This window comes from Schistocerca nitens, chromosome 2, assembly GCF_023898315.1.
Source record: "Schistocerca nitens isolate TAMUIC-IGC-003100 chromosome 2, iqSchNite1.1, whole genome shotgun sequence".
Lineage (NCBI taxonomy): Eukaryota > Metazoa > Arthropoda > Insecta > Orthoptera > Acrididae > Schistocerca > Schistocerca nitens.
Window position 1 is genome coordinate 859,122,102 of NC_064615.1, and position 26,212 is coordinate 859,148,313.

Below are 26,212 nucleotides of genomic sequence, written 5' to 3' on the forward strand. Positions count from 1 at the left end.
GCTTTCCCGTTCTGTCAAACATGAATCAACCTTACACCAAGAAATATTTCGAATTCATCTTCTTCTTTACTTTGTCATTGTTGCGCAGTTTACTTTTAGAGCATTGTTATTTGACGTAGAATGTAAATTTTCCGTTCCGTCATGCCTGTATTCTATCTCTTTGGTCATGTGGTCATGCCAATGGCTAGATGACTTTACGACTTTACTGTGAGCCAGTACTATTCCTCCATAGGCAAACTGGCTTGCACGACCGGTAGTGCGGTATACCTGTGCAACTTTTCAATATCTATGGAAGCCGAACTTGAGATGTTTATTGTTTACTGTATGTTGCAGTATCTGTGAAATCCACGGTGCTGGGAGGTGTGTTTGAAATTTTATGTTGCTGTCTGTTGTTTAAACTTGTTATGTAAACACTGCAGAAATATAGTATTTTTAGGGATAACTGTGCGTTATCCAATTAAGGATGGCACATCTAAGCCTCAACCAGTACTTGCAAAGGGTGAGTGAAAATAATTTTGACATCGATGTCTCACATGCGTGAGTGAATGGTGTTTTCGCTTAGTTTTAAAATAATAGTAAGCTTATCTTACACCTCCGCATCCATTTTAATCTTGTGTGACATTTTTTAAATTTGCTTCTTACAGAAACCAATTCACATTATGTTAGCGAATATAAACTTGTAGAGATGTTATAATAAGCGAATTATCACCTTTGATCCTAACGTAGACATCCATGTACGCCACAAATTAGTATCAGCAACCAGGGTCGTTGGAGAGGAGGTACAGTAGCACGTTCCATTCAAACAATATATCTATTGTTCATCCAGCTGAGCTGTCCATGTAAACTCTAAGCATGAAAGAAATCTTCAGTTCAGACTTTATCTCTCCTTGCCAATGTTTATAGCTGTTTTCAGTGTCCAATGTTTATAGCTGTTTTCAGTGTGAATATGTTATAGCCCTTGGCGCGAATTCAACGTTGCATTTTTAAGTAAGTCGCCGAAATGATTGACTGAAAGACATGTTTTCCCAGCCAGCTTTAGTTACCAAGTTTGTAGGTAGAATTTAATTGTTCTAACTGTTACTATATGTAGGTCTGACAGAAAAACTACTGCTAATATCCGTCTCTGATTAACAGGAAACTTAATCTTTGTAATTTGTATGTTCATGCGTTTTGTGTTGTAAGTAATGTTGCTGGGACTGTTAGGTGGAAGTAACTTAATCTTTGTGATTTATATGTTCGTGCATTTTTTGTTGTAAGTAATATTGCTGGTACTGTTAAAGATGGAAGTTGCATATCTTATTCACTTTGGGCAGTGAGGTAAGGTACTTTCCTTGTAGTTTGGCATTCTGTAAATTGAAAGTTTCAGTGTTAAGTCCCAAGGTGGATCTATGTGCCCCCCCCCCCCCTTCCTCTGATCCTCCTACCATACCTCCATCCTCCTGGCAGTAACATGACTTCCAGGCCTCAACGTCCTTTGTGTGTATGAATCAGATTGAACTGTGCTGTGCATAGATTCCATGCTAAACTGCTTTAACATTTATCCCTGCCCAATTTTTTTTATATATGTAGCTAAAAGTACACTATGAAATGCATTTGTTGTAGATTGTAAAAATTCAGGTATGAAAATTTGTGGAATTAAAAATGATCCTTGTTATTGAGGAAACAAAATAGAATGGAAACCTCTATTTGTATGCATTTGTCTGGAACTTCTTAATGTATCATAGTTGGGATTTTTCGTCCTACTGATACCTCCTCTCAGCTTTGACCTATGATGCCATTGAAGCGGTGGACATAAGCCACTCGCTGAAATCTGAAATGTATAAATTAAAACACCGTAAGAAGAATTGGAGTTATTCTGATGATATAAAATTTGTAGACTTCGTGAACTTGCAGTCTTTCGTCTTTCATCTCATTTTGACAATGGGCTATGCTAAAGATCAGTTTGTTACCATTTAAAATAGAATATACTAGCGAAATAAATATTATTATTTTTCTGTCCTCTCCCTGTTTGTACCACATCATGTCAAATGCCACATCATCATTATGCCATAGTGAGCACCTGGTATCAATAGATTCAAATAACCATACAGTTGATATACAGTGACAGGGACACTATGTTTTGGTGTAAGACATGAGACTTTTCATAACTAAGGTAGCAACACTATGCTTTGGTGTAAGACATGAGACTTTTCATAACTAAGGTAGCAACAAAGAACATCAGCGGACCTTCATTACACTTATTGCAACTGATGATGGGTCGACAGCTCGTGGTCTGGTGGTTACTGTGACCACATGTAGATTGTCGTCCGATTCATTCAGGGATTGGATGTTCGTGTTGTCCTAATCATTTCATCTGATCATTACAAAGACATGCAAGTTGCCAAAGTGGCATCAAATAGGAAGGCTTCCACCAAGCAGCCAAACAACCCCAGATGGAGAGTTCCAACCAGTAATGCCACAAGATCATTTGATTTCATGGATAACTCTATTTACACACATTTGTGTAGTGCATATTGGTAAGATTCAAAACCAAACACTGATCTTTCCAATGGTTAGTGATCCTGTAAATCAAGAATGAGAATATTGCGTATTGGATGTGACTGTGGCTAGTGCATCCACGAGTTTCCTGCCCTACATTATAAATTGTTCTGTTATCTAACAGAATAAAACCTTCTTTCTCTTTAAGGGAAGAAGGAAATCTTCTATTTTCACTACAAGTTTCTTTTCTGAGTACACCCATCCAGATAGGTGTGTGTGTTGAAGTGCCACTTCAAGTATGTGGAGCTGCACCTGCCCCAAATTGAATCCACCCGATGGATTAACGATAAGGATTGGTGTGCTGGACAGCTTGGATGTGGTTTTTAGACAATTTCCCACATCCCACTAGATGGATACTGTGCTGGCACCCAATTGCAGCCTCAGTTACACAATTCATAAGCATTTAGAATGGGGAAATGGGGTGGCAACAGGAAGGACACCCAGCCATCCGTTAAACTAACCATGCCAAATCAGTTAATAACCATGCTGATGCTGTGCCAGTACAGGACAAGAGCACAGGAAAAAGATGATGAGTTTCTTTTCCGAGTACAAGTGGGTGGCTTGAAAAGCCCTCAGATTGTCTGAATAGAAGAGAAAATTCATGGCTAGAATGCATCTCATATGCTTCTGTGCTGTAAGGATATCATGATTTATATTTCACATATACTAAATGTCTTTGGTTGGAGATTTCAAAGACACTATCTGGGTAAATTACAGCACAACCAAGGCTTATTGCCTGTTAAGACCCTGTAGTGTGGGCAGGTCTATAATGATTGTGAAGTTTAAAAAATTGAAACGTTTCTGTAAAGACATAATTTGGAGTATAATATCTCTAGCACTTCATTAAATTCAAAAAGTGTTGGACCCTCTTAGCAACAAGGACGGAAGATGGTTCCAACCATGGGTAGCGATGAACATTTAGTCCAGCACAAATGCTGTTGTTGTTGCGGTCTTCAGTCTGAGGACTGGTTTGATGTAGCAAATTCTATGAGTTCTGGGTTGACATGAAACACTGGGATAGTTTGCATGTGCCATTTGCAATAGAGGATGATCAGTCAGATGAACTGTTGGTGACTTTGGAACAGACAAGCACCTGCATGGTTGACATACCATAGGGAGTTAACTTTCAAATGATTAATAGTGGCTGGCTACCAGCTTGGAAGCAGGCTACAAAACTGTTTCTGTAACCACCTGTGGTTAGCTTTCCCATGCTGAATAGCATTGTCAGTCTTCAAACCTAGGTATTGCTGATCCATGGACCCCACTCTGTTAGTCCAGCCAAGACCATATGGAATCTTTGTAGAACTCAAACAAACCCACTTCGCCTGCTGCTCCGTGACTTGTGGCTGAGGCATTTCAGATAACAAATGCTTGGTAAACCAAGTTTTCATTGCCTTTGATGTGGTCTAGGGGTAACCTTCAGTTCTGGGTTTGACACTAGCCACCACAAAAATTAAAGAAAATAAGCATTCAGCAATGGCCGAAGACTTCCGTTACAAAGAGACATCCTCGTACAGCCAGCAGTCTTCTCGAAGAGGGCAGGTGAGGAGAGGAGACAGAGGCCTGTCTCTTGCCCTTTGGGTGGGAAACTGCTCCAGAAAGGCAGAAGAATTAGCTATGAACAATGTTATAAGCAATGGAAGCCACTGAATTAAAGACATGTAATTTACACCAACAGGACGTGTAACTGAAAAATTGTTATAATGATCTCTCCATTAGCAAAAGATCACAGATGAGGCCCTCATTCAGAACTCGGGAAGGGAACTGCCAAGGGGTGAGTAACCATGAGAAAAAGATTGTGTAACCATTGAAAGGGTAATGTAAGAGATGGAGCATAAAATGTCAGAAGTTTGAATGTTGTAGGAAAGCTAGAAACCTGTAAAGGAAACTGCAAAGCTCCAGTCTAGATGTAGTGAGGGGGCAGTGAAGTGAAGTGGAAAGAAGATAAAGATTTGTGGTCAGACAATTATAGGGTAATATTGACAGGAGTAGGATTCATTGTGTTTAGGAAGGTAGAACAAAGAGTGAGTTACTGTGTAAATTACAGTGACAGAGTGGTTTTTGTGATAATCGACAGCAAAAGTAGTTCAGGTATACATGTCAACATCATAGCAGATGAAGAGGTAGAGAAAGTACATGAGGATATTGAACCTGTAGTTCTGTGTGTAAATTGAGATAATCTCAGTGGCAATGTAGGTTATGTAGAAAGGACCGAAAAATCGCTGAAGAGGAGCAAAAATTTGCACCCTTAAAGCTGAATTAGAATACGTGAATTTGGAATTTTGTAGGCTAAGGGAGGAAAGGAGACAGGGCACTGGGAGAAGGTAGCAAGCAGACTGCGAAAAAGGGAAACTGTTGAAAACACTTTCAAAATTCAGTTAGTAAACCAGTTTGGCTTGCTATATGAATTAGTGGAAAAAGGGCTTCATCCAGATGTAGTTGAATGTAGATTGAAGCAGAATATTAGCTTAAAGAAAAAAGACAGGTCAGGATCAAATCAGAAGAAGAAAAGAAGAATTCTGCTTCTAGTTATCAGTCATGGGAGGGGTGTAGTTTTGTGAAATCAAGATCTAGCCTAAGCCAGATGACTGAAAACTTCGGTCAGCTGTGTAGGGACTTTGAGAAGGGAGATCAGGTAATTATAGTTGTGAGAGCAGGAAACAGCCTGGCTATGAATCCAAGATATAGTATTAGGAGTGACCTGGATAAAACAGGAGCAGAAACTGGGCACACAAATGTGGGGTTTGTAGAGGTTTTTCAGCACCATGATCGGCCCTGGGTAGATGCTGCTGTAAGGCATGTTAACACTGAACTGACCTTGACACTCCAGACACCAGAAAAATCTCACATGAGTGTTGTTCCATTTGATGCTATTGGTAGGTGGATATACACTGCACATGACCTGCACCTAAATTGGAAGGGGAAAGATAAGTTAGCCTCTCTATTAGCAGATACTGGAAGGTGGGCCGCAGTCACACAAGATATGATCCCTGTGGTTAATGGGACCAGGCAGACAGGATTTTTAGGTTAAAGCCAAAGTCCAGACAGACAACAACAAAGAAAATTAGAATAAAAGAAGCTTCATCTACAGGAAATAGGGGCAAAGCTAAAGGTAGTATCAACTTACATCACCAAAATACCAGGGGAATAAAAATCAGAGTAGATGAGCTGTTGGTTCGTTTAGATGATTTCATAAATAAGAATGAGATTGATATACTTTGTGTGTTTGAACACCACATAACTGTGGGGATAGATAGTGCCAGTGTAAATGGGTATAATTTAGCAGCTTACATTTGCAGAGCTAGTGTGGATAAAGGAGTTGCCATTTTCACAAAACAAGGGCATAAATAAAAAACTGTAGCAGTAAGCAAATTTTGTGTTGATCACCACTTTAAGTTTGTGAATGTGAACTACAGCTAGATAATGTAGTGTTGATGTTAGCACCAGTGTACAGGTCCCCATTAGGAGATTGGGAGCTATCCATAAAAAAATTTGGCTCCCAATTATGCTGTCTGTCCAATAGAAAATGACACAAATAATGTCTTTGGAAAAGTTATTAATCATTGGTTTTATTCGAATGGGCTTGCTGAACTTGAAAAAAACAGAGTGCATTCAATTTTCTGCTGCAAGGAGTACAGTTCCTTCAATAAATATAATACATCAACAGAAGTGAACTAGAAGTGTTATCAATGTTATATAACTTAGAATCAGTGATCAGTTTCCCTGCACATATAGCTCAAGACAGTAGCACTGTAATAGATAATGTATTTGTACAGCAAGAGGATGTAAAACTAACACATGCTTTCCCTGTGGTAAATGGATTATCAGACCATGATGCACAATTGATTAACTTACAACACCTAGCAGGGTGTACAGTTCAGAAATCATTAAGTAAAAGTGCAAGGTTGCTTAACCCAGTATATATAAAGCACTTCAGAGAAAGTTTAAGAAATGTTAATTGGGGAGACGTGTATAATGAGCCAAATGCTGATGATAAATGCTACATATTTTTTGATAAATTTACATCACTTTTTGAACAGTGTTGCCCAAAAAAATTACAAAATATAACAACAAACAGTTTTCAAAGAAAAGAGAAAGAGAAAGAAAGAGAAAACTGTATAAGACAGTAAGAATTAATAAGGACCCAGAAGTAATGGTTCAAATGGCTCTGAGCACTATGGGATTTAACATCTGAGCTCATCAGTCCCCAAGAACTTAGAACTACTTAAACCTAACTAACCTAAGGACATCACACATCCATGCCCAAGGCAGGATTCGAACCTGCGACCGTAGCAGTCGCGCGGTTCCAGACTGAAGTGCCTAGAACTGCTCGGCCACACCTGCCGGGTAAAAGTGATTTTACACTATAAAAATAATTGTAACATTCTGAAAAAATTTGTCAGAAAATCAAGAAATGTGTATGTTACAGATGAAATTAACAACTCAGGCAATAAAATCGAATCAATATGGAATCTTCCTAGAAGGGGACAGGGAAAGTAACCACTGGGGTAGGTAATATTACTAGTAAAGAGAATGAGACAATCTTAACCAATAGTACACAAGCAGCCTAATATATTTAACAACCATTTCTTAAGTGTAGATGAAAAAGTTGGTGAGAACAGTAAGGAAAAGCATTAAATCTTTGAAAAATAAATGTTCTGTTGGAGTAGATGACATTGCTAACAAGATATTAAAACTATTTGGGGTAGTTACAGCTGTCACATATGTAATGCATTACTAAGTCAAAGTATTTTCCACGACAGGTTAAAATATGTCATTGTCAAGCCTCTCTACAAAAATGGGGACACCACGGATTTCAATAATTACTGGCCAATATCCTTGCTTATAGCATTTTCAAAAATTGCCAAGGAAGTAATGTACTCAAGAGTGTGTTGCTTGAGGCTTTCCCGACGGACACGTTGTATATATGGTTCTCGGGCGAGACGTCGGATGTCATAGTGAAAACTCCACAATATTTCGTCAGCACAACTGGCCGACATCTTCAGGTGCGACGAACACACTGCTAAGGCAGGACCAGGGCTCCCCATTTATGCCAGTTTTAGGCAGGAAGTGCGCATGCGTGGAGGCGCCAAATTCGATGGCCAATAGCGATGATATCAACTGATAGCTGGAAGGACAGTAACGCCACCTGCAGGATGAAGAACCAAATACTTCGGCGCACGCGCGGAGGCTGCCGCCGCTGCTCTGCGCTGCCATCGGCAGCCCCAGCGACCCCTGTCGGAAGCCGCAAGCAGTACTGCGCGTCCACGTAGGCGCCTTGATTATCCTCCCGTTGTCAACAGAATATTTATGTTGCTGGCATATCGTCGTCCGTCTTATGACCAAAAGTATTTCTCTCTGCTCGAAGTGACTTCAATATGGCCAGTGCTGGATCCCATGCTGAACTAAGCTGAAAGCCCGTGTCTCTGTTTACAAGATTCGTCGAGCTGCGTATTTCCACTGCTTCCTTAATAACACTGTCCCAGTACGAACTCGTCGATGCGAGAATTTTTGTATGTAGGTAATTCATAGAATGGCCTGTACTGAGACAATGCTCGGCCACTGCAGACTTTTCTGGTTGCTCCAGACGAGTGTAGCGTCGGTGTTCAGTGCATCTCTCTTCTACAGTGCGACAAGTTTGTCCGATGTACGACATGCCGCAGCTACAAGGAATCTCATAAACACCGGGTCTTCTTAGGCCAAGGCTGTCCTTAGATGAGCCCAAGAGAGCTCTGAGTTTTGCCGGCGGACGAAAAACACATTTAACTTTATGCCTCTTCAATAGTCTTCCTATTTTTGAAGAGACACCGCCGATGTATGGCAAGATGACCATTCCCCTTTGTTCTTCGCCTTCTTCCACTTCCTCACGTTGGGTAACCCGCTTTGGTTGTAAGGCACGGCGAATCTCCCGTTCGGAATATCCATTTTGTTGGAAAATGGTACGCAGATGGAGTAGCTCATTGGATAAGCTGTCTGAGTCTGATATGGCTCGTGCTCTGTGGACCAACGTCCTCAGTACGCCACTTCGTTGCGAAGGATGGTGACAGCTGGTGGCCTGTAAGTATAAGTCCGTATGTGTTGGTTTACGGTACACTGAGTGACCTAACGTGCCATCTTCTTTTCTCCGTACCAACACGTCCAGGAATGGAAGTTCGCCGTTTTTCTCCATCTCCATCGTGAACTTGATTTTGGGATGAAGCGAGTTAAGATGCCCAAGAAAAACATTCAGCGATGCAATGCCGTGAGGCCAGATAACAAAGGTGTCGTCCACATATCGCCAAAAACACGTAGGTTTCAAATCCGACGTCTGGAGCGCTCTCTCCTCGAAGTCTTCCATGAAAAGATTAGCCACAATGGGAGACAGGGGACTACCCATTGCGACGCCGTCAGTCTGTTCAAAATATTGTCCATTAAATAAAAAGTATGTCGAGGTGAGCACATGTTGGAATAACTCTAAAAGTTCCCCATCCAGCTTCTCGCTAATGAGCAACAACGATTCCTGCAATGGTACACGAGTAAAAAGTGAGACTACGTCAAAACTCACGAGTATATCTGATGGTGCGAGTCGTAAGTTCTTGAGCCGACGAATAAAGTCTTGTGAGTTACGGATATGATGCTCACACTTTCCTACTAAAGGGCTCAATTGCGCTGCTAGATGTTTCGCGAGATTATACGTTGGTGCCCCGATATTACTCACAATAGGCCGCAGTGGCACATTATCCTTGTGAATTTTGGGCAATCTGTACAGCCTGGGAGGTACGGGCGCCTGTGTACATAGTCTCTTAGCAACCACATCGGAGATCGTGCTGTTTTTGAGGAGCTCCAAAGTTTTCCGCTGAATTTTTGCTGTGGGGTCCTTATTTAGTGTGCGATATGCAGAGTCGTCCAGAAGCTGTGGACGACACCTTTGTTATCTGGCCTCACGGCATTGCATCGCTGAATGTTTTTCTTGGGCATCTTAACTCGCTTCATCCCAACATCAAGTTCACGATGGAGATGGAGAAAAACGGCGAACTTCCATTCCTGGACGTGTTGGTACGGAGAAAAGAAGATGGCACGTTAGGTCACTCAGTGTACCGTAAACCAACACATACGGACTTATAATTACAGGCCACCAGCTGTCACCATCCTTCGCAACGAAGTGGCGTACTGAGGACGTTGGTCCACAGAGCACGAGCCATATCAGACTCAGACAGCTTATCCAATGAGCTACTCCATCTGTGTACCATTTTCCAACAAAATGGATATTCCGAACGGGAGATTCGCCGTGCCTTACAACCAAAGCGGGTTACCCAACGTGAGGAAGTGGAAGAAGGCGAAGAACAAAGGGGAATGGTCATCTTGCCATACATCGGCGGTGTCTCTTCAAAAATAGGAAGACTATTGAAGAGGCATAAAGTTAAATGTGTTTTTCGTCCGCCGGCAAAACTCAGAGCTCTCTTGGGCTCATCTAAGGACAGCCTTGGCCTAAGAAGACCTGGTGTTTACGAGATTCCTTGTAGCTGCGGCATGTCGTACATCGGACAAACTTGTCGCACTGTAGAAGAGAGATGCACTGAACACCGACGCTACACTCGTCTGGAGCAACCAGAAAAGTCTGCAGTGGCCGAGCATTGTCTCAGTACAGGCCATTCTATGAATTACCTACATACAAAAATTCTCGCATCGACGAGTTCGTACTGGGACAGTGTTATTAAGAAAGCAGTGGAAATACGCAGCTCGACGAATCTTGTAAACAGAGACACGGGCTTTCAGCTTAGTTCAGCATGGGATCCAGCACTGGCCATATTGAAGTCGCTTCGAGCAGAGAGGAATACTTTTGGTCATAAGACGGATGACGATACACCAGCAACATAAATATTCTGTTGACAACGGGAGGATAATCAAGGCGCCTACGTGGACGCGCAGTACTGCTTGCGGCTTCCGACAGGGGTCGCTGGGGCTGCCGATGGCAGCGCAGAGCAGCGGCGGCAGCCTCCGCGCGTGCGCCGAAGTATTTGGTTCTTCATCCTGCAGGTGGCGTTACTGTCCTTCCAGCTATCAGTTGATATCGTCTCTATTGGCCATCGAATTTGGCACCTCCACGCATGCGCACTTCCTGCCTAAAACTGGCATAAATGGGGAGCCCTGGTCCTGCCTTAGCAGTGTGTTCGTCGCACCTGAAGATGTCGGCCAGTTGTGCTGACGAAATATTGTGGAGTTTTCACTATGACATCCGACGTCTCGCCCGAGAACCATATATACTACTCAAGAGTGGTTAGCCATCTAAACAGTAATAGGATACTTAGTAAATCACAGTTTGGATTTCAAAAATGCTGTTCCACTGAGACAGCAATATGCAGTTTCACTGTCCACATAATAGAGTCTTTAAATGGTAAAATGTCATCAGTAGGAAATTTCTGTGACTTATCCATTTTTTGATGTGACAAATGGCGTCAGACAAGGTTGCATACTGTCACGTAAGTTCTACAATATCTATGCAGAGTGTGTAATCAGGAAAGCGCTGGATGGATGGGACGCTGGGATTTCAACTGGTGGCAGGAAAATCAACAGTTTACGCTTCGCAGATGATACTATACTCATAGCAGGAAGTGAGGAAGAACTTGGTAATCTGTTCTCAAGAGCCGGCCAGTGTGGCCGAGCGGTTCTAGGTGCTTCAGTCTGGAACCGTGCGACTGCTACGGTCACAGGTTCGAATCCTGCTTCGGGCATGGATGTGTGTGATGTCTTTAGGTTAGTTAGGTTTAAGTGGTTCTAAGCTCTAGGGGACTGATGACCTCATATGTTAAGTCCCATAGTGCTCAGAGCCATTTTTTGTTCCCAAGAGTGAAAGATATTAGTCTAAATCTTGGCCTAGAGATAAACATGGAAAAAACCAAACTAATGGCCATAAATTGCCAAGGCATTGATCAAAACCAACTTACAGGATGATTAAGGAATCTGGAGATAGTGAGTGATTATGTATATTATCTAGGCTCTCTGATCAATTACAAAGGAAAGTGAGATAGAGAGAGACGATGAATCATTCTTGGCCGAGCCGCAATGGTCAAACTCGCTAAGATATGGCAGAATCTGGTAATATCGAAGACAACGAAGATGCGCTTGATAGAAGTATTGGCATTTCCTGTATTCTTATATGGATGCGAGACCTGGATCGTGAAAGGTAGTGGTAAGAGCCGCATTGCTGCCTTCGAGATGTGGTGTTGGCGGAGGCTGCTACGTGTGCTGTGGACACAAAAAAAGAACAAACGTTTTAATAATAGAAGAACTTAAAATCACAAGAAGGTTATCTTCTCGTGTCAGCCAAAGATACCTTCAATTCCTTGGGCACATCTTGAGAAGGAAAGGGGATAATTTAGAGAAGACCATCATGCGGGGAAGAAATGGGGGCAGAAGACCATGTGGGAGAGCAGCAAACAGATGGTTGGATCAAGCGAAGAAATTTACCAGCCTGCCGCTTCACGTCATATTAAGAAATGCCGAAGATCGCTGTGGATGGAGACATCCGTCTGAAGTTTCAACTACGTAAGATTGAATGAGGAAATGAGGTCATGACACTCAGCAATGAGTAAAATGACTATTGATGATGATCCAGAACATTTGATTGTGTGCACCATGACATGATGTTAAAGAAATTTCAATTCTATTGTACAAATGGAACAGCATATTAGTGGTTTAAGGCATATCTACAGAACAGGAAGCAAAAAGTTTCTTCATCTGGCTTAAGTGATTTAAGGAAGTTTGCGACTTCATCTAACGGGTGGGGGGATTGCATTGTGTGTTCCGCAGGGTTCAATCATGGGTCCCCTTCTGTTCTTGATATTTGTGAATGATCTCCCTTCTTATCTGAAACAAGAAGCTAAACTGACACTGTTTGCTGATGATACAAGCATCATTATTAATCCAGTAAAAGAAACTCCAATAGAAAATGATACAAATAATGTCTTTTGAAAAGTTATTAATTGGTTTTCTGCGAATGGGCTTGCTCCGAACTTTGAAAAAACACAGTACATCCAATTTGCTGCTGCAAGGAGTACCATTCCTTCAATAAATAAAACACATCAACAGAAGTCAGTAGTGAGGGTAGAGCATACTAAGTTTTTATGTGTACATATAGATGAGAATCTTAATCAGAAAATTCATATTTTGAATCTCTAAAGCGACTAGTTTCAGCAACTTTTGTGATCAGGATAATTGTCAATTTTGAGGATATAGAAATTAGTCAGCTAACATACTTTGCATACTTTCACTCTCTGATGTCATACGGAATAATACTTTGGGGTAACTCAACACTTAGACAAAAAGTATTCACTGCTCAAAAGAAAGTGGTTAGAATAATGTGTGGGGCTCATAGTCGCACATCTTGTAGGCATCTGTTTAAAACATTAGGAATTCTTACAACAGCCTCACAGTACATTTACCCAGTAATGAAATTTGTTCTCAACAACATGGACCAGTTTAAAAACAACAGTGACATTCATGTTATAATACCAGAAGAAAGAAAGACTTGTATCAGCCTATACTTAAAAGCTGTCATTGGCTTAGGAAAAGGGTAAAATATGCTGCTGTTAAACTTTTCGATAGATTACCATATGAAATAAAATGTCTGCCAGACAGCAGTAATAGGTTCAAAAATAACTTGAAATCACATCTCCTGGACAACTCCTTCTATACCTTAGATGAATTCTTGAATAGGTATAAATTAAGCTGTAGGTATAATATGTGCATTTTGTGGCCATAAAGGGAATGGGGTAGGTAATAAAAATTTTAAGTTTTTTTAAAAAAACCTTGATTCAAGTGTGCATTTAATTGGCACTTGACATAATGAAAAGGTAAAAACTCTCATACCAACCAAATAGGTTAAATTTTGTGTAAGCTGCTATGGGGATAATGTAGTGAGACACCAAGGGATTTGAATGCAGTGTGTGGTGTGCGTGTGAGCGTGCACAGGCACATGACACAGTAAACAAGCAGTGAGTTGTGTGTTCCATCCATTTGATGCGGCAATACGTTTGGGACATTCTGGTGTTCACATCGCAAAATTCGATGATAGAGGAGCAGCGAAGTGTTATAAAATTTATGACTGTGGAAGGGCTTAAACCAGCTGTTATTCATTGCTGGAGGTGGGCTGTATGTGGAGGAGACTGTGTGTGACTAGTCAGTGAGGAAGTGGAGTGCCCTTTTTTGTGAAGGCCAGGAGTGCTTGAGTGATGACACGAGACCAGGCCAGGCAAAACGCTAATCATGGCAGAACTCGTTGGCAAGGTGAAGGCTCTGCCTTCCTGGAGTGGATTGTCACTGGTGATGAGAGCTGGTGCCATAATTTCGAGCCAGAGACAAAGAGGGACAGCAAAGCTGTGTCCTTAGCAGGCAAGGTGATGCTCACCGTGTTTTTCAACAACCGACGTCTGAGACTCATCAAATTCCTCAAACACGGGGAAACCGTCAACAGTGACGTGTACTGCGAAACACTCCGTAGCCTAAGCAAGTCCATCAAGAGCAAACAGCCTGGGCTGCTCACAGAGGGAGTGATCCTTTTCCACAATAACACGGATCTAGACGCCTCCAAAGTCACACAAATTGTAATTGCTAAGTTCAAGTGGGAGCATTGTGGTTATCTGGCCTACAGCCCAGACATGTCACTGTGTGACTTCCATGGCTTTGGTCTGCTAAGAAATCATCTCAAAGGGAAGTGCTTAAATTCAGATGACGAACTGAAGGCCACACTGGAGGACTGGCTCCTGTCACAGGGAATAGGATTTCCTGTTTGGAAAATAGGAAATTCTTCAGTTCGCGAAACACTGGGAGAGTTGTGCTTAGGCCTCTGGTGATTACTTTTGAATAAAGACTTCAGTTACACCCACAGTGCTGTTTCATATCTGTTCTTTTAAACACCCCTCATAGTAATCTTGGGGGGATTGAAACGTGATGGTAGAGAAAGGATAAGAAGTTTTAGTTACAGGAAGATATAGGCTTTATGGTACGAATGAAAGAGGAGAAAGATTAAATGAGTTACTGAATAAATTTCAGCTAGTGATAGGTAGTGAACAGTTCAAAATCACAAGAGGAGAAGGTATACTTGAAAAAGGCCCAGAAACACAGGAAGCTTCCAGCTGGAGGATTACATCATGATCAGACAGAGATTCCAAATTCAGAGCACAGATTAGTAACGTGATAAAGAGAAACTGAAGTTTAAGAAAGTCATCAGGAAGAATGAATGTGGAAAGAAGTGGGATACTGTTCTAAGTGCTGAGGAATGAAGAAATATGTTCTCTGATTTGGTATATATTGTGATAAGGAATGCCACAGTAGACAGTTCAGTTGAGGAGGATGGACAGTTCTGAAAAGAGCAGTCACAAAAGTTGGACGGGCAAACATAGGTACAACTAACGCAACAGCAAAGAAGCATTGGGTAATGGAAGAAGTGATTCAGTTGATCGGTGAAAAAATGAAGTTGAAAAATGTCTAGGACTACAGCAGTAGAAGTGTCTTAGGAGTGAAATAAATATGAAGTGCAGTAAAGCCAAGTTGAAATGACTGCAGGAAAAATGTGAAGAAATCTAAAAAGAAATGAAACAATGGAAAAGCCAGGATGGAATGTAACAGTATTATGAAACAGAAAGTTGTTACAATATAGCAAAGATGCTGTGTCGCAGATAAGCAGAACAAAAAGACTATTTGTGACAGTCATTTTGTTGTGCCTCTCTGCGACTCAGCATCTCCTCTATATGGTGAGTAGCAACTTTCCTTTTCATAACATTGCTAAGTGATTGTTAAAAGATCTGATTCATTCTTCACCTTTGACGAAATTAAGAACGGGTGTCAGCATTAACAGTGCAAGAGAAATTCCGCTGTTGAATGCATGGGAGAGACCGGGTAGGTGATTAGTTAGCTAGTTTCCTGTTTCATTGACCATTTGTACAGTTAGGCTAATCGTTAAATGAAACAACAGGTTTACTGTGTATTTATCTCCACGACGCATTTCAAAGGTTTAAGCCTCCATCGTCAGGTGGATTTACATTTGTCAGTATGACATTTGTGTGTGTGTTGTGTTATGATTTTATGGAGGAACTTGTTGCACTGTCTAGTGGAGAAACAAAACACTATTTCAGAACGTGGTTTTTGGTTTCTTTTGACATTACCTTCTCCAATATGAATGTTGAACTCTCCACATAAAGCAGTTTTTGTCTCTAAGTGCAGTAGGTGACACAGACAGCTTTCCAACTGGTTGAGGAAATTTTCAAAATTTCCATCAGGGGAACAGTAGACAGAAACAACAATTAAGTTGGCATCTGACTGTCCCAAAGCAGCTAATTCTAGGTGTAGATGTACACAAAATTTACGTAAGTCAATTTTATTGGCACTGAGTTTGCTATTTACATATACTGCCACACCACCATGGATAGTAGTTTCTCTACACCAGGCATTCACCATTTCTAAATATTCAATGTTTCTGTAGTATTCTGTTTGTGGTTGGGCTAGCCAGTGTTCACATATACATAATACATCAGGTCTCACTTCGTCAACAAACTGTGATAATGTATCGAGTTTTGTTCTGAGGCACTGCACATTTACAGTCGCTATAACTAGACAGCATTTTCTTCAGTGATATCATTTCCTTTTTCACTGGAATGTTCTTGGTCTTGGTAGTTTATCGCACTGGTGCACTGGGCATCCTCCAGAATAAAAAAACGTTTTATCACAAGGTTCTTTGGCCATATACTGTTGTCCATTATTTTATCTTTTAGGTCCAAATCAACACCAATTTTGAAGCTATTATTTATTCCCTTTGTTTCCAGTTTTTCAAGTGTAAAATTGTTGTGATTTGGGAAAGTGTTCTGTAAGAAGTTAGTTACAGTTTCCGCTGTGGTGCCACCTCTTAATTTGCTTAGGTGGAACCAGGCTTTTTTGTCACCATACAGCATTCCTTTCTCATCGCCAATACCTATTACGGCTTTATTTCTGTTTTTAGTACTGGCATTCACAAACATTTGTATAGTGGGCCTCAAACACTGTTCACCAGATTTTCCATTTTGTTGCACAGTCTTGTAAGATGTTTTCTTTTCTTTTTCTGTGTCTTCAGTGGTTTTGGTCAGTTCATTTTCTTGTTTCACTACAGTCGAATTTCCTCTGCCTCCTCACTTGTTTTTCACTTCTTGCCAGTCTGTATTGATGCCTTCCGAAGAGTTTTCATCCATCAGATTGTTTACGTCTGTATTTGGTTTGTTTTTAATGTGGGGTTGAGTTTCACTGACACACTCATTGTTTACATTTGTACTAGATGCCACTCTAGCAATGTTTGGGTCTTCAATGTTATTGCTGGCCGCGGTGGTCTCGCGGTTCTAGGCGCGCAGTCCGGAACCGTGCGACCGCTATGGTCGCAGGTTCGAATCCTGCCTCGGGCATGGATGTGTGTGATGTCCTTAGGTTAGTTAGGTTTAAGTAGTTCTAAGTTCTAGGGGACTGATGACCACAGCAGTTGAGTCCCATAGTGCTCAGAGCCATTCGAACCATTTTTTCATTATTTCTTGTTGGAAAATACCACGTGATGAATTTGCAGGCTTTTTGCTGTTGTTGTGATTGGTGATGGTCGTAGGTGCTGCTTCTCTGACACACTCCAGACCAGTATTTGAACTTTGCCTCAGATTAGCGATGTTTACTTCTTTATTTCCGGCTATAATAAATGGCATGTTGTTTTCTACATTCTCTGCACACTGTCTTGCTGTGTTTCTCGATGATTGAGATGCTTCTTCACCTCGTGGTGCCAATATTTCTAACTTAGAGTTTGTGGCAATCGCATTGTCTAGTTTTTCTTTTATTTGTTTGTTATCACTGGTAAGCTTTTTCACAATTTGCGTAATATTATTCACTGATGCAACTAGATAAACACTGCATTGCTGCTTAGAGTACAAGATTTGTTCATGTTTTGCTGTATTAATGTCTTCTGTGATTTCGTCAGCTAACCTCACTTCTAAGTTGTCACAAACGTATCTTAAGTGACCTTTTGAGCACTTTAGATAATTATTGACTCAGTCTTCCCCTTGTCAGTATCACAGAAGAGTATTACAGACGTCAGTCTTGGAAAGACATTTTCCAAGAGAGCTGTATGAGTCCCTGAGGAAATTAAGTTTTTATTTAATTCACCTGCAGTGCTCAGAAAGTGATTGTTAAATACTGTACATATATTTGAATTGTCAGTAACAGAAATATTTTTACTTTGAAATAACCTTGTGCTGCTGACTTAGACACTTCCTTCACAACTGACCATATGGTTTTAATTTTATCGTGTAAGTTAACTATCCTATTTGTGTACCACATACTCCTTGCCTTCCTAATAACATTTTTAAGCGCCATACAATACTGTTTGTAATTGGCTACTGTAGATCGATTGGGACTACTTCTAACACTTTGGTATAATTTCCACTTTGTTCTACACGATATCCTCATTACACTAGTCAGCCACGCAGGCTGCCTTTTACTGCTAGTACCCTGTTTTGAATGTTCTAATGTCAAGCAGCTTTCAAAGATCATGAGAAATTTGTTGAGGAAAGCATTATATTTGTCATCTATGTTATCGGCACTATAAACATCCTGCCACGCTTATTCCTTAACAAGGTTTAAAAAACACTCTATTGCTGTTCAGTTAACTTTTCTACATAGTTTGTAATTATATATAACCTTTGTTTGAGTACAAAAACCTTTTTGTGTTTAAACTTGTGCATCATGGTCTGAGTGCCCATCTAGTAACGAAGAATGAATAAAAATATTGTCTATGGCTGTGCTACTGTTCCCCTGCACACTGGTTGGGAAAAAAAAAGGTCTTAGCCTGCATCAGATCATATGAATTTAGGAGGTCTCCCTTCCTTTTTCTTGCACAATCACTTACAAAATTAATATTGAAGTCAGCACATATAACTAATTCTTGATACTTCTTGTAAAGTGAACGAAGAACCGTCTCTAGCATGAGAAGAAATGCTCTGAAGTCAGAGTTAGGGGACCTATAAATAACAACAATTAGAAGTTTGTTGTTGTTGTGGTCTTCAGTCCTGAGACTGGTTTGATGCAGTTCTCCATGCTACTGTATCCTGTGCAAGCTTCTTCATCTCCCAGTACCTACTGCAACCTACATCCTTCTGAATCTGCTTAGTGTATTGATCTCTTGGTCTCCCTCTACGATTTTTGCCCTCCACGCTGCCCTCCAATGCTAAATTTGTGATCCCTTGATGCCTCAAAACATGTCCTACCAACCGATCCCTTCTTCTAGTCAAGTTGTGCCACAAACTTCTCTTCTCCCCAATCCTATTAAATACCTCCTCATTAGTTACGTGATCTACCCACCTTATCTTCAGCATTCTTCTGTAGCACCACATTTCGAAAGCTTTTATTCTCTTCTTGTCCAAACTGGTTATCGTCCATGTTTCACTTCCATACATGGCTACACTCCATACAAATACTTTCAGAAACGACTTCCTGACACTTAAATCTATACTAGATGTTAACAAATTTCTCTTGTTCAGAAACTATTTCCTTGCCATTGCCAGTCTACATTTTATATCCTCTCTACTTCGACCATCATCAGTTATTTTACTCCCTAAATAGCAAAACTCCTTCCTAATCTAATCCCCTCAGCATCACCCGATTTAATTTGACTACATTCCGTTATCCTCGTTTTGCTTTTGTTGATGTTCATCTTATATCCTCCTTTCAAGACACTGTCCATTCCGTTCAACTGCTCTTCCAAGTCCTTTGCTGTCTCTGACAGAATTACAATGTCATCGGTGAACCTCAAAGTTTTTACTTCTTCTCCATGAATTTTAATACTTAGAAGTTTAGTTTCACTAAATTCAACTTCCCCTGCATAACATTCAAATTACCTTGCCAGTGCATTGCAGTAATACGTCTGTGGACTCAAATGGAAAATGTTTTTTATGTACAAGGCCACTCCCCCACTCTGCACAGAACACCTTGGAAAACAGCCAGCTAATCTGTATCCTGGTAAATAAAGCCTCTGAACTGTCAAATTATTTAAGTGGTGCTCTGAAATGCCAGTAATGTCAAGAGTCAACATCTATAAGTAGTTGACTAATTTTATCTCTAATACCTCTTATATTTTGATGAAATATGCAAATTCCTTCACTACCTGGGTACCTCATCTTCTTTGAAGGCAATTCCTTTGTTAGAGGGACTTCCTTTAAGCAGGGCTGACTTCAATCTAAAAAAGGTGCAGCTCTAACACCAACTGCTACAGGAATTTTTCCATGAGGGATCCCACCACCACTACATTGTCAGCCATAAGCTTAGCCAACCTCCTCTTCCCATACCTATAGAGGTGCAGGCCATGCCTAGTGAAACCTGATCTACTGCTAGACTCATTTAGCACCACTGCAATGTGAGCCATCCCTTCTGCCATCAGTGCCTTGTCTAGGCCCATGTTAACACGTCTGACAGCTTCATTAAGGTGAGGCCGATCATGATGCTGAAACTTGTTGCACGAAGTGCACATTAGTGCCACCAGTTTGAGTATCTATCTTTACCAGGTCACCACCTACATAATAGTTCCCATCTCTATCAAGACTATTCCCAGCTCCACCCACAATTTCTACCTGACCCTCTTTCTTAAAATTCCTATGTAACTCCCATAGGTTAACAAGCACCTCAGCCAATCCTGTAATAGGCTTCACAATGCTGGTGATCTGGTACTCATTCCCCAACACTTCCTGTGACTGCTGGCCCACACCTCTGCCATGTGAACTACCAAGCAGCAGAACCTTCTTCTTTCTGTTAGAATTTGCAATTGACTGAGGCTCCCTAACTGCTGAGGACTGCTGCGTGTTTCCTACACCTACAGCTACAAGAGGCTCCTTTCCACTAAGCTCTGACAGTTTGTCAAATATAATGGTTGTACACTAAGTATAGCTATCTGAATATCTCCTCCTCCTAGCCACCTTCTTACCAACTGCCAGTTCCCATTCCCCAGCACCCTTCACCCTCCTCACCCTATCTAGTTCCTCCTTTGCGTTCTCTAACTGCACCTGATGACATTGTCTGTGATAAACACTTGTCATCGAAGACAGTGTGCTGGGTTCTGTTACTGAAGAAGTCTTTGAGCCACTGACATATCTGGGAACCTAATCCATATACTCATACCTTCATTAATAGTCAGCAGTGGGGCACCGTGTCAAACACTTTCTGGAAATCTAGGAGTATGGAATTTACCTGTTGACCTTCATCCAAGATTTGCAGGATATATTGCAAGAAAAGGGCAAGCTGAGTATTGCAGGAGCAATGCTGATTTCTTGACAGGTGCTTTTCAATCTCAAGGAAATTTTTATATTTGAACAACTGTTTATCTGCTCGATCTAACAAAAATACTCTCCTAGGCTTCTTGATGGATTTTTTTAAGTTTATTAACCATCATTGCTATGATGACAACATGATCACTAATCCCTGTTTGTATGCTGACACTGTCAATAAGTGCAGGCCTATTTTTAGCCAAAAGGTCTGAAATATTTCCATTGCTTGTGGACTGTGGATCTTTCAGAAATATGTTTCAAAGTACTTCACAAGACTGCCTGTCCATACCACCTGCAGTGAATCCATAGACATCCCGATCTATACTCAGTAGTTTAAATTTACTTCCACCTACTATTCCATGATCAGGTGTTTCCTTTCTACTGAGTGTAGACTTCATTTGAATGATACTAAAACTGTTACGGCAGAATCGTCTGCTGGTAAAAATATCTGATAATTAACTTGATTACACCTAGTTTTCATGTAAGTTGCTTGTTCAACATTCTCCAGTGATTTTTTTCTTGAACTTTTCATGCCTACATTTTCTAGTAATGTACATTTAAGAAATGATAGTTAAACTTATCTGCTACTTGTGACTGATCATTTATAACCCCTCCATTTAAATCAATAGTGATGTTATCCAGTTCTGTGGCTTCTTGCCCAGCCTCCCATTTTACTACATTCCATGCAGCTTTAAGTCTGGTGTTGGAATTACTGATTTCCGAAGTAATGATCACGTACCTTGATTTTTAATAATTATTTTTAATAATTTTGAGTAGTTTTTGTAGTGTGCAACCGGCTACAGGATTGTAACTTTTTCTTGCCAACACACAGATTTCCTTTTTCCTTTCACAAGATATATTGATCCCTCTAGTGGTCCATACAATACATTGAAGGCCTCTTCCAGGGGTAGGACTTGGTTGGTGATGTCATAGGAGGCATGGAAGTTGATTTGTAGGACATTGGGGATCCAATATTAGAGTTTAACAGAACTTTGGAAGTCTTGTGATCAAATAAGGCAGAAGGGATAGATGACATTCCTTTGGAATTTCTAAAACCACTGGGGGAAAATGCCAACCAAATGTCTTTTCAGGTTGATGTGTGTAACCAGTGATCTGGAGACATCCCATCAGACTTTCAGAAAACTAGCACCCACAGAACCCTAATGGTAGTAAGAGCAGATGAGTAGGAGAACTTTTGCAGTCTGCCCAAAAGCTCATGCATCCAAGCTGCTGACTGGAATAATATGTAGAAGGAAGGAAAAGAAAATGGATGATTGTTTAGATGACAATCAGTGTGGCTTTCTGAAAGGTAAATGCTCTAGAGAGGTAGTGCTTACTGTGTGCTTGATTATGGAAGCAAGACGTACAAATAATCAAGACCTGCTCATATGATTTGTTGACCTAGAATAAGCATTTGACACTAAAATGCTCCACAATGTTAAAAATTCTCACAAAAGATAGGAGTAATTTATGGGTAAAATACAGGTAATATACACAATATGTCCAAGAGTCAGGAGGAAACAGTAATAATTGAAGACTAACAGAAAAGTGCACAGGTTAAAAAGGGGGTAAGACAGGTGTGTGGTCTTTTGCCCCCACTGTTCAATCCATAATTGGAAATAAAAGAAAAATCCACAACTGTGATTAAAATTCAGGGTGAAAGATTATCAGTGATAAGATTAGCTGATGACATTGATGTCCTGAGTGGAAATGAAGAAGAATTACAGTATACTTGGAATGAAATGAACTGTCTAATGAGCACAGAATATGTATCAAGATTAAAGCAAAGAAAGACAAAAGTAACGGGGATTAGCAGGAATGAGATTAGAGCTAAACTTAGCATTAAAATTGGGGGCCTCAAGGTATGGAATCCTGCTATTTTTGGAAGGACGTGGCAAGGAGGACACAAAAAGTAGTCTTGTACAGGCAATGAGAGTGTCCCTCACTTAAGTTAGTTTGCTAATATCAAACATAGAATACACCATCTCTAATGACCTCGTTGTCGACGGGACGTTAAACACCAATATCCTCCTCCTCCTCCTCAAACGTAGAATACAATTCGAGCAAGAAATTTCTGAGAATGTGTGTTTTGGAGCACAGAATTGTATGATAGTGAAACAAGGGCTCTGAAAAAAACAGAAAATAAGAGAATTGAAGTATTTGAAGTGTGATGTTACAGAAGAATTATGAAAATTTGTTGGGCTTCTAGGAAAATAATGAGTAGTTTCCTCACAGAATCAGCATGGAAAGGAACATATGGAAAACACTGTTTAGAAGAATGGCCAGCATTGTGTTCAGACATCTTGTAATGGCTGCCATGGTATTAGAGGGAGCCGTAGAGGGTAAAAACTGCAGGAGAACACAGAGATTGGAATATATCCAACAAATAACTGAGAATGTGGGGTGTACATGTTACTCTGTGATGAAGGGATTGACAACACATGAGAGGAATTCGTGGAGGGGGGGGGGGAAGTGGTAATCAAGTGTCTCTTCTTGAGTAGAATACCTATAAATTTCACAGAATCGTTTGTTGCTGTGTGCTTCATTTGCAACACAGGTGAATGGCAAGTGCATCTTGAGTGGTGGAAATGGACACAGACTGGCTTCTGAACATAGAATTTCAAGCATATTCACACCATCCACCCCTGCCACATTGTGGTGGTAAGTTACAACTGGCAAATGGCAGTTAAGAATTTAAAAATGTACAAAACATCACCAAGCTTACTGATATTGGATGAGGTAGTGGTTGACCATCTGCTTCGAAGTAGCTTCCGCACAGCTTGTGAAGTTACCGTCACTCAATCATTATGGTTCTTCGGTGGTTTTAGCAGGGGGATTAAGAATAGTTCCCTCTTGGAGCAGGGAAGTAGTCTTGTCTCCCAGATAGGGTTGAACAGGTGAAGACTTCTGTAACTGTTTGCGTCAACTGCTGTAATGTGTGGTTGTGAATTTTATCATGATTGAGTGGTATGTCATATTCCACAGACAAGGCTGATTCACCTCTCATATGAGGAAGGAATTGCTATAGTCATTTCTGGAATTGAAATTTCAGGTAGTCTTCTCCATTATTGCACAATGGTGATAAAATGCTGGATTATGGCTTTTAGAATCTGTTTATCTGCTGAAATATTCAAGCCATGTAAGGACTTCTGCTGTGATCAGGAGGCAGCTACCCTTCTTTATTGCTGCAACAAAGCATCTCCTCCCTTCACCCATAAATTCTACTAATGATCCCACATACTATTGTAGATTTGATATTTGGTAACTTGCACCAGGATCTCTACTTATGTTCTGTGATAGTTCTTCAACATTTCACTCAGCAGTTGATCAGCTTTTAATCTTATGATGATCAGCACACCCGTTCCTAATTTGCTGAACAGCCGCCCACCCCAATTCACTTCATACGTGTCTTGAAGACTTACGGATGTATGCACCAGCAGTGTGGTGGATCAAGTTCATATTGTGATTCACCTGTTCTTGGATGCTGCCTAGATGTTTAAATACATTTTGCTTTGCAGCATTAAGGTGCTTTGTTGAATATCCATTTCATTGACTTTCTTTTGTGTGTCACTCTACAGAAGTCACTATAGTGCAAATTGCCAAGCAGTGTTGGTGATGGCTACGAAGTATTTCAAGAGATGGGTGGTGAAAAAGTGCTGAATTCCATGCTGCGGCATATATTCAGAAGACTTATCATTCTGAAGACTTTATGAAGTATGTGGAGGTAGAACCAGTAGTTCATAATGTGCATCAGAATATGTCCACAAATGATGAAAAGTTGGAGGAGCTGTGCATTAACTTCAATGAGAGCCCTAAGGTTGAAACATTCGTTGGAAAGTTGTAGTGAAGGAACTGTACCGTTGCCGTATATGGCTCCAATACCATAGCAGTAACTGCTAATGAAACGGTGTTAGGGTGAAGAGAAGTGAAGAATGGCAATCATCATTTCTCAGTATTCCCACTCATATGACCTTCTTGCTGATAATATCTTCCCATTACCCCATCTACCCCTGAATACTGCTTTACCTTTGTTGTGACAGTTTTTGTGGTGTGTCTATGTTTGTTACTGCATGGCAAGTAGAATTCCTGTCTGTCGTGAATTCCTTTTAGTATTTACCAAATTTTAGACACATTGTTTTCAGTTTACTTTTCTTAAAATACTGATCATAATACTTTGTTATGTTTGTTATGTAGTGTTACAGACCACATACATGGTTGTATGAATAGTAATTTTTTAAAATTTTATTGATCACAATTGTATGAAGTAATTAACTGTAAATTTGGGTGTAATGATGGACATTTTTCTGCCTTTGTGACTCCATTGCTTGTTGGTTATTTCGTTCGTTATGTGATCCATAGATCATAGTCATGATAAACATTTTGACTTGGAAAGTGTCAAGTGAACAAACATAGAACACATACTTAAAAAATTAAGAAAATCTTGTTTAGGCTATATGCTAACCATTTACAGTTATTTTCTGTGTAAATGATTAATTATCTCTGTTCAAGAATTTCTCTCTTGTGTAGAGGGAGTTATCAAAGAGAAACATCTTTAATCTGAATTGAAAACACTTCTGCCGTGGGTCAGATATTTTATTTGAAGGGATAAATTGTCAAAGAGTTTATGGCTGCACATTTTACACCTTTCTTTTCCATAGTTAGATTCATTAAAGGATGATGCAGATAGTCTTCTCTTCTAGTGTTGTACTTGTGAATATCTCTGTTACTCTAAAAGCCAGATAAATTGTTGATAACAAATTTCATAAGTTAAGTAACGTATTGTGAGGCTGTGGTTTATATTCCTAACTGCTTAAATAGATGCCTAGAGGATGTATGTGGGTGAGTGGTACACATAATTATAATTATTTTCTTTTGCCTAATTGGGGAGCTATCCCAGAATATTATCCCACACAACATCAGTGCATGACAATATATTGTATATTTTCTCTTACTGACTTCTATAGGCATAAGATTCGCAGTTATTCTCACGGCTAAGTAACTGAGCTTAAAAGTTTTAGCAGTCTACGATATGGTTCTTCCACTTTTAGTTTTATCAGTATGCATGCCTAAAGACTTTCTACTTTGTTTTCATTGTCGGTATACTAGATTAATAGGAGGTGTGCCATTGCTAACAGTAAAAAATCTGGTGTGCTGTTTGTTTTCAAAGTTTGAAGCTAACCTATCTGTGCAAAACCAGTCAGTAACTTTCACAAAAACTTCATTTACTACTTTCTCTATTGATGTTTCTTTGCTCAGTTTTACAATGATGCTTGTGTCATTTACAGACGGGACTAATTATGACTTCCGATTCAAGTAAAGCAGTACATCATTAACATATAGCAAGGAATGCCAATGATGGAATGCTGTGGGTCTCTCATTAT

At 40.3% G+C, this 26,212-nt stretch overlaps 1 protein-coding gene across 1 annotated transcript in view; it reads left to right on the forward strand.

Annotated features, from left to right (window-relative positions):
• The first annotated feature begins 214 nt into the window (after window positions 1–214).
• The window catches only part of LOC126237121 (PCI domain-containing protein 2), an 84,050-nt gene continuing 58,052 nt past the window's right edge, over window positions 215–26,212 (forward strand). The window contains exon 1 of the mRNA XM_049946937.1: window positions 215–499. Coding sequence (XP_049802894.1) covers window positions 464–499 — 36 coding nt within the window. The 5' untranslated portion in view covers window positions 215–463. The remainder of the gene's footprint in view (window positions 500–26,212) is intronic.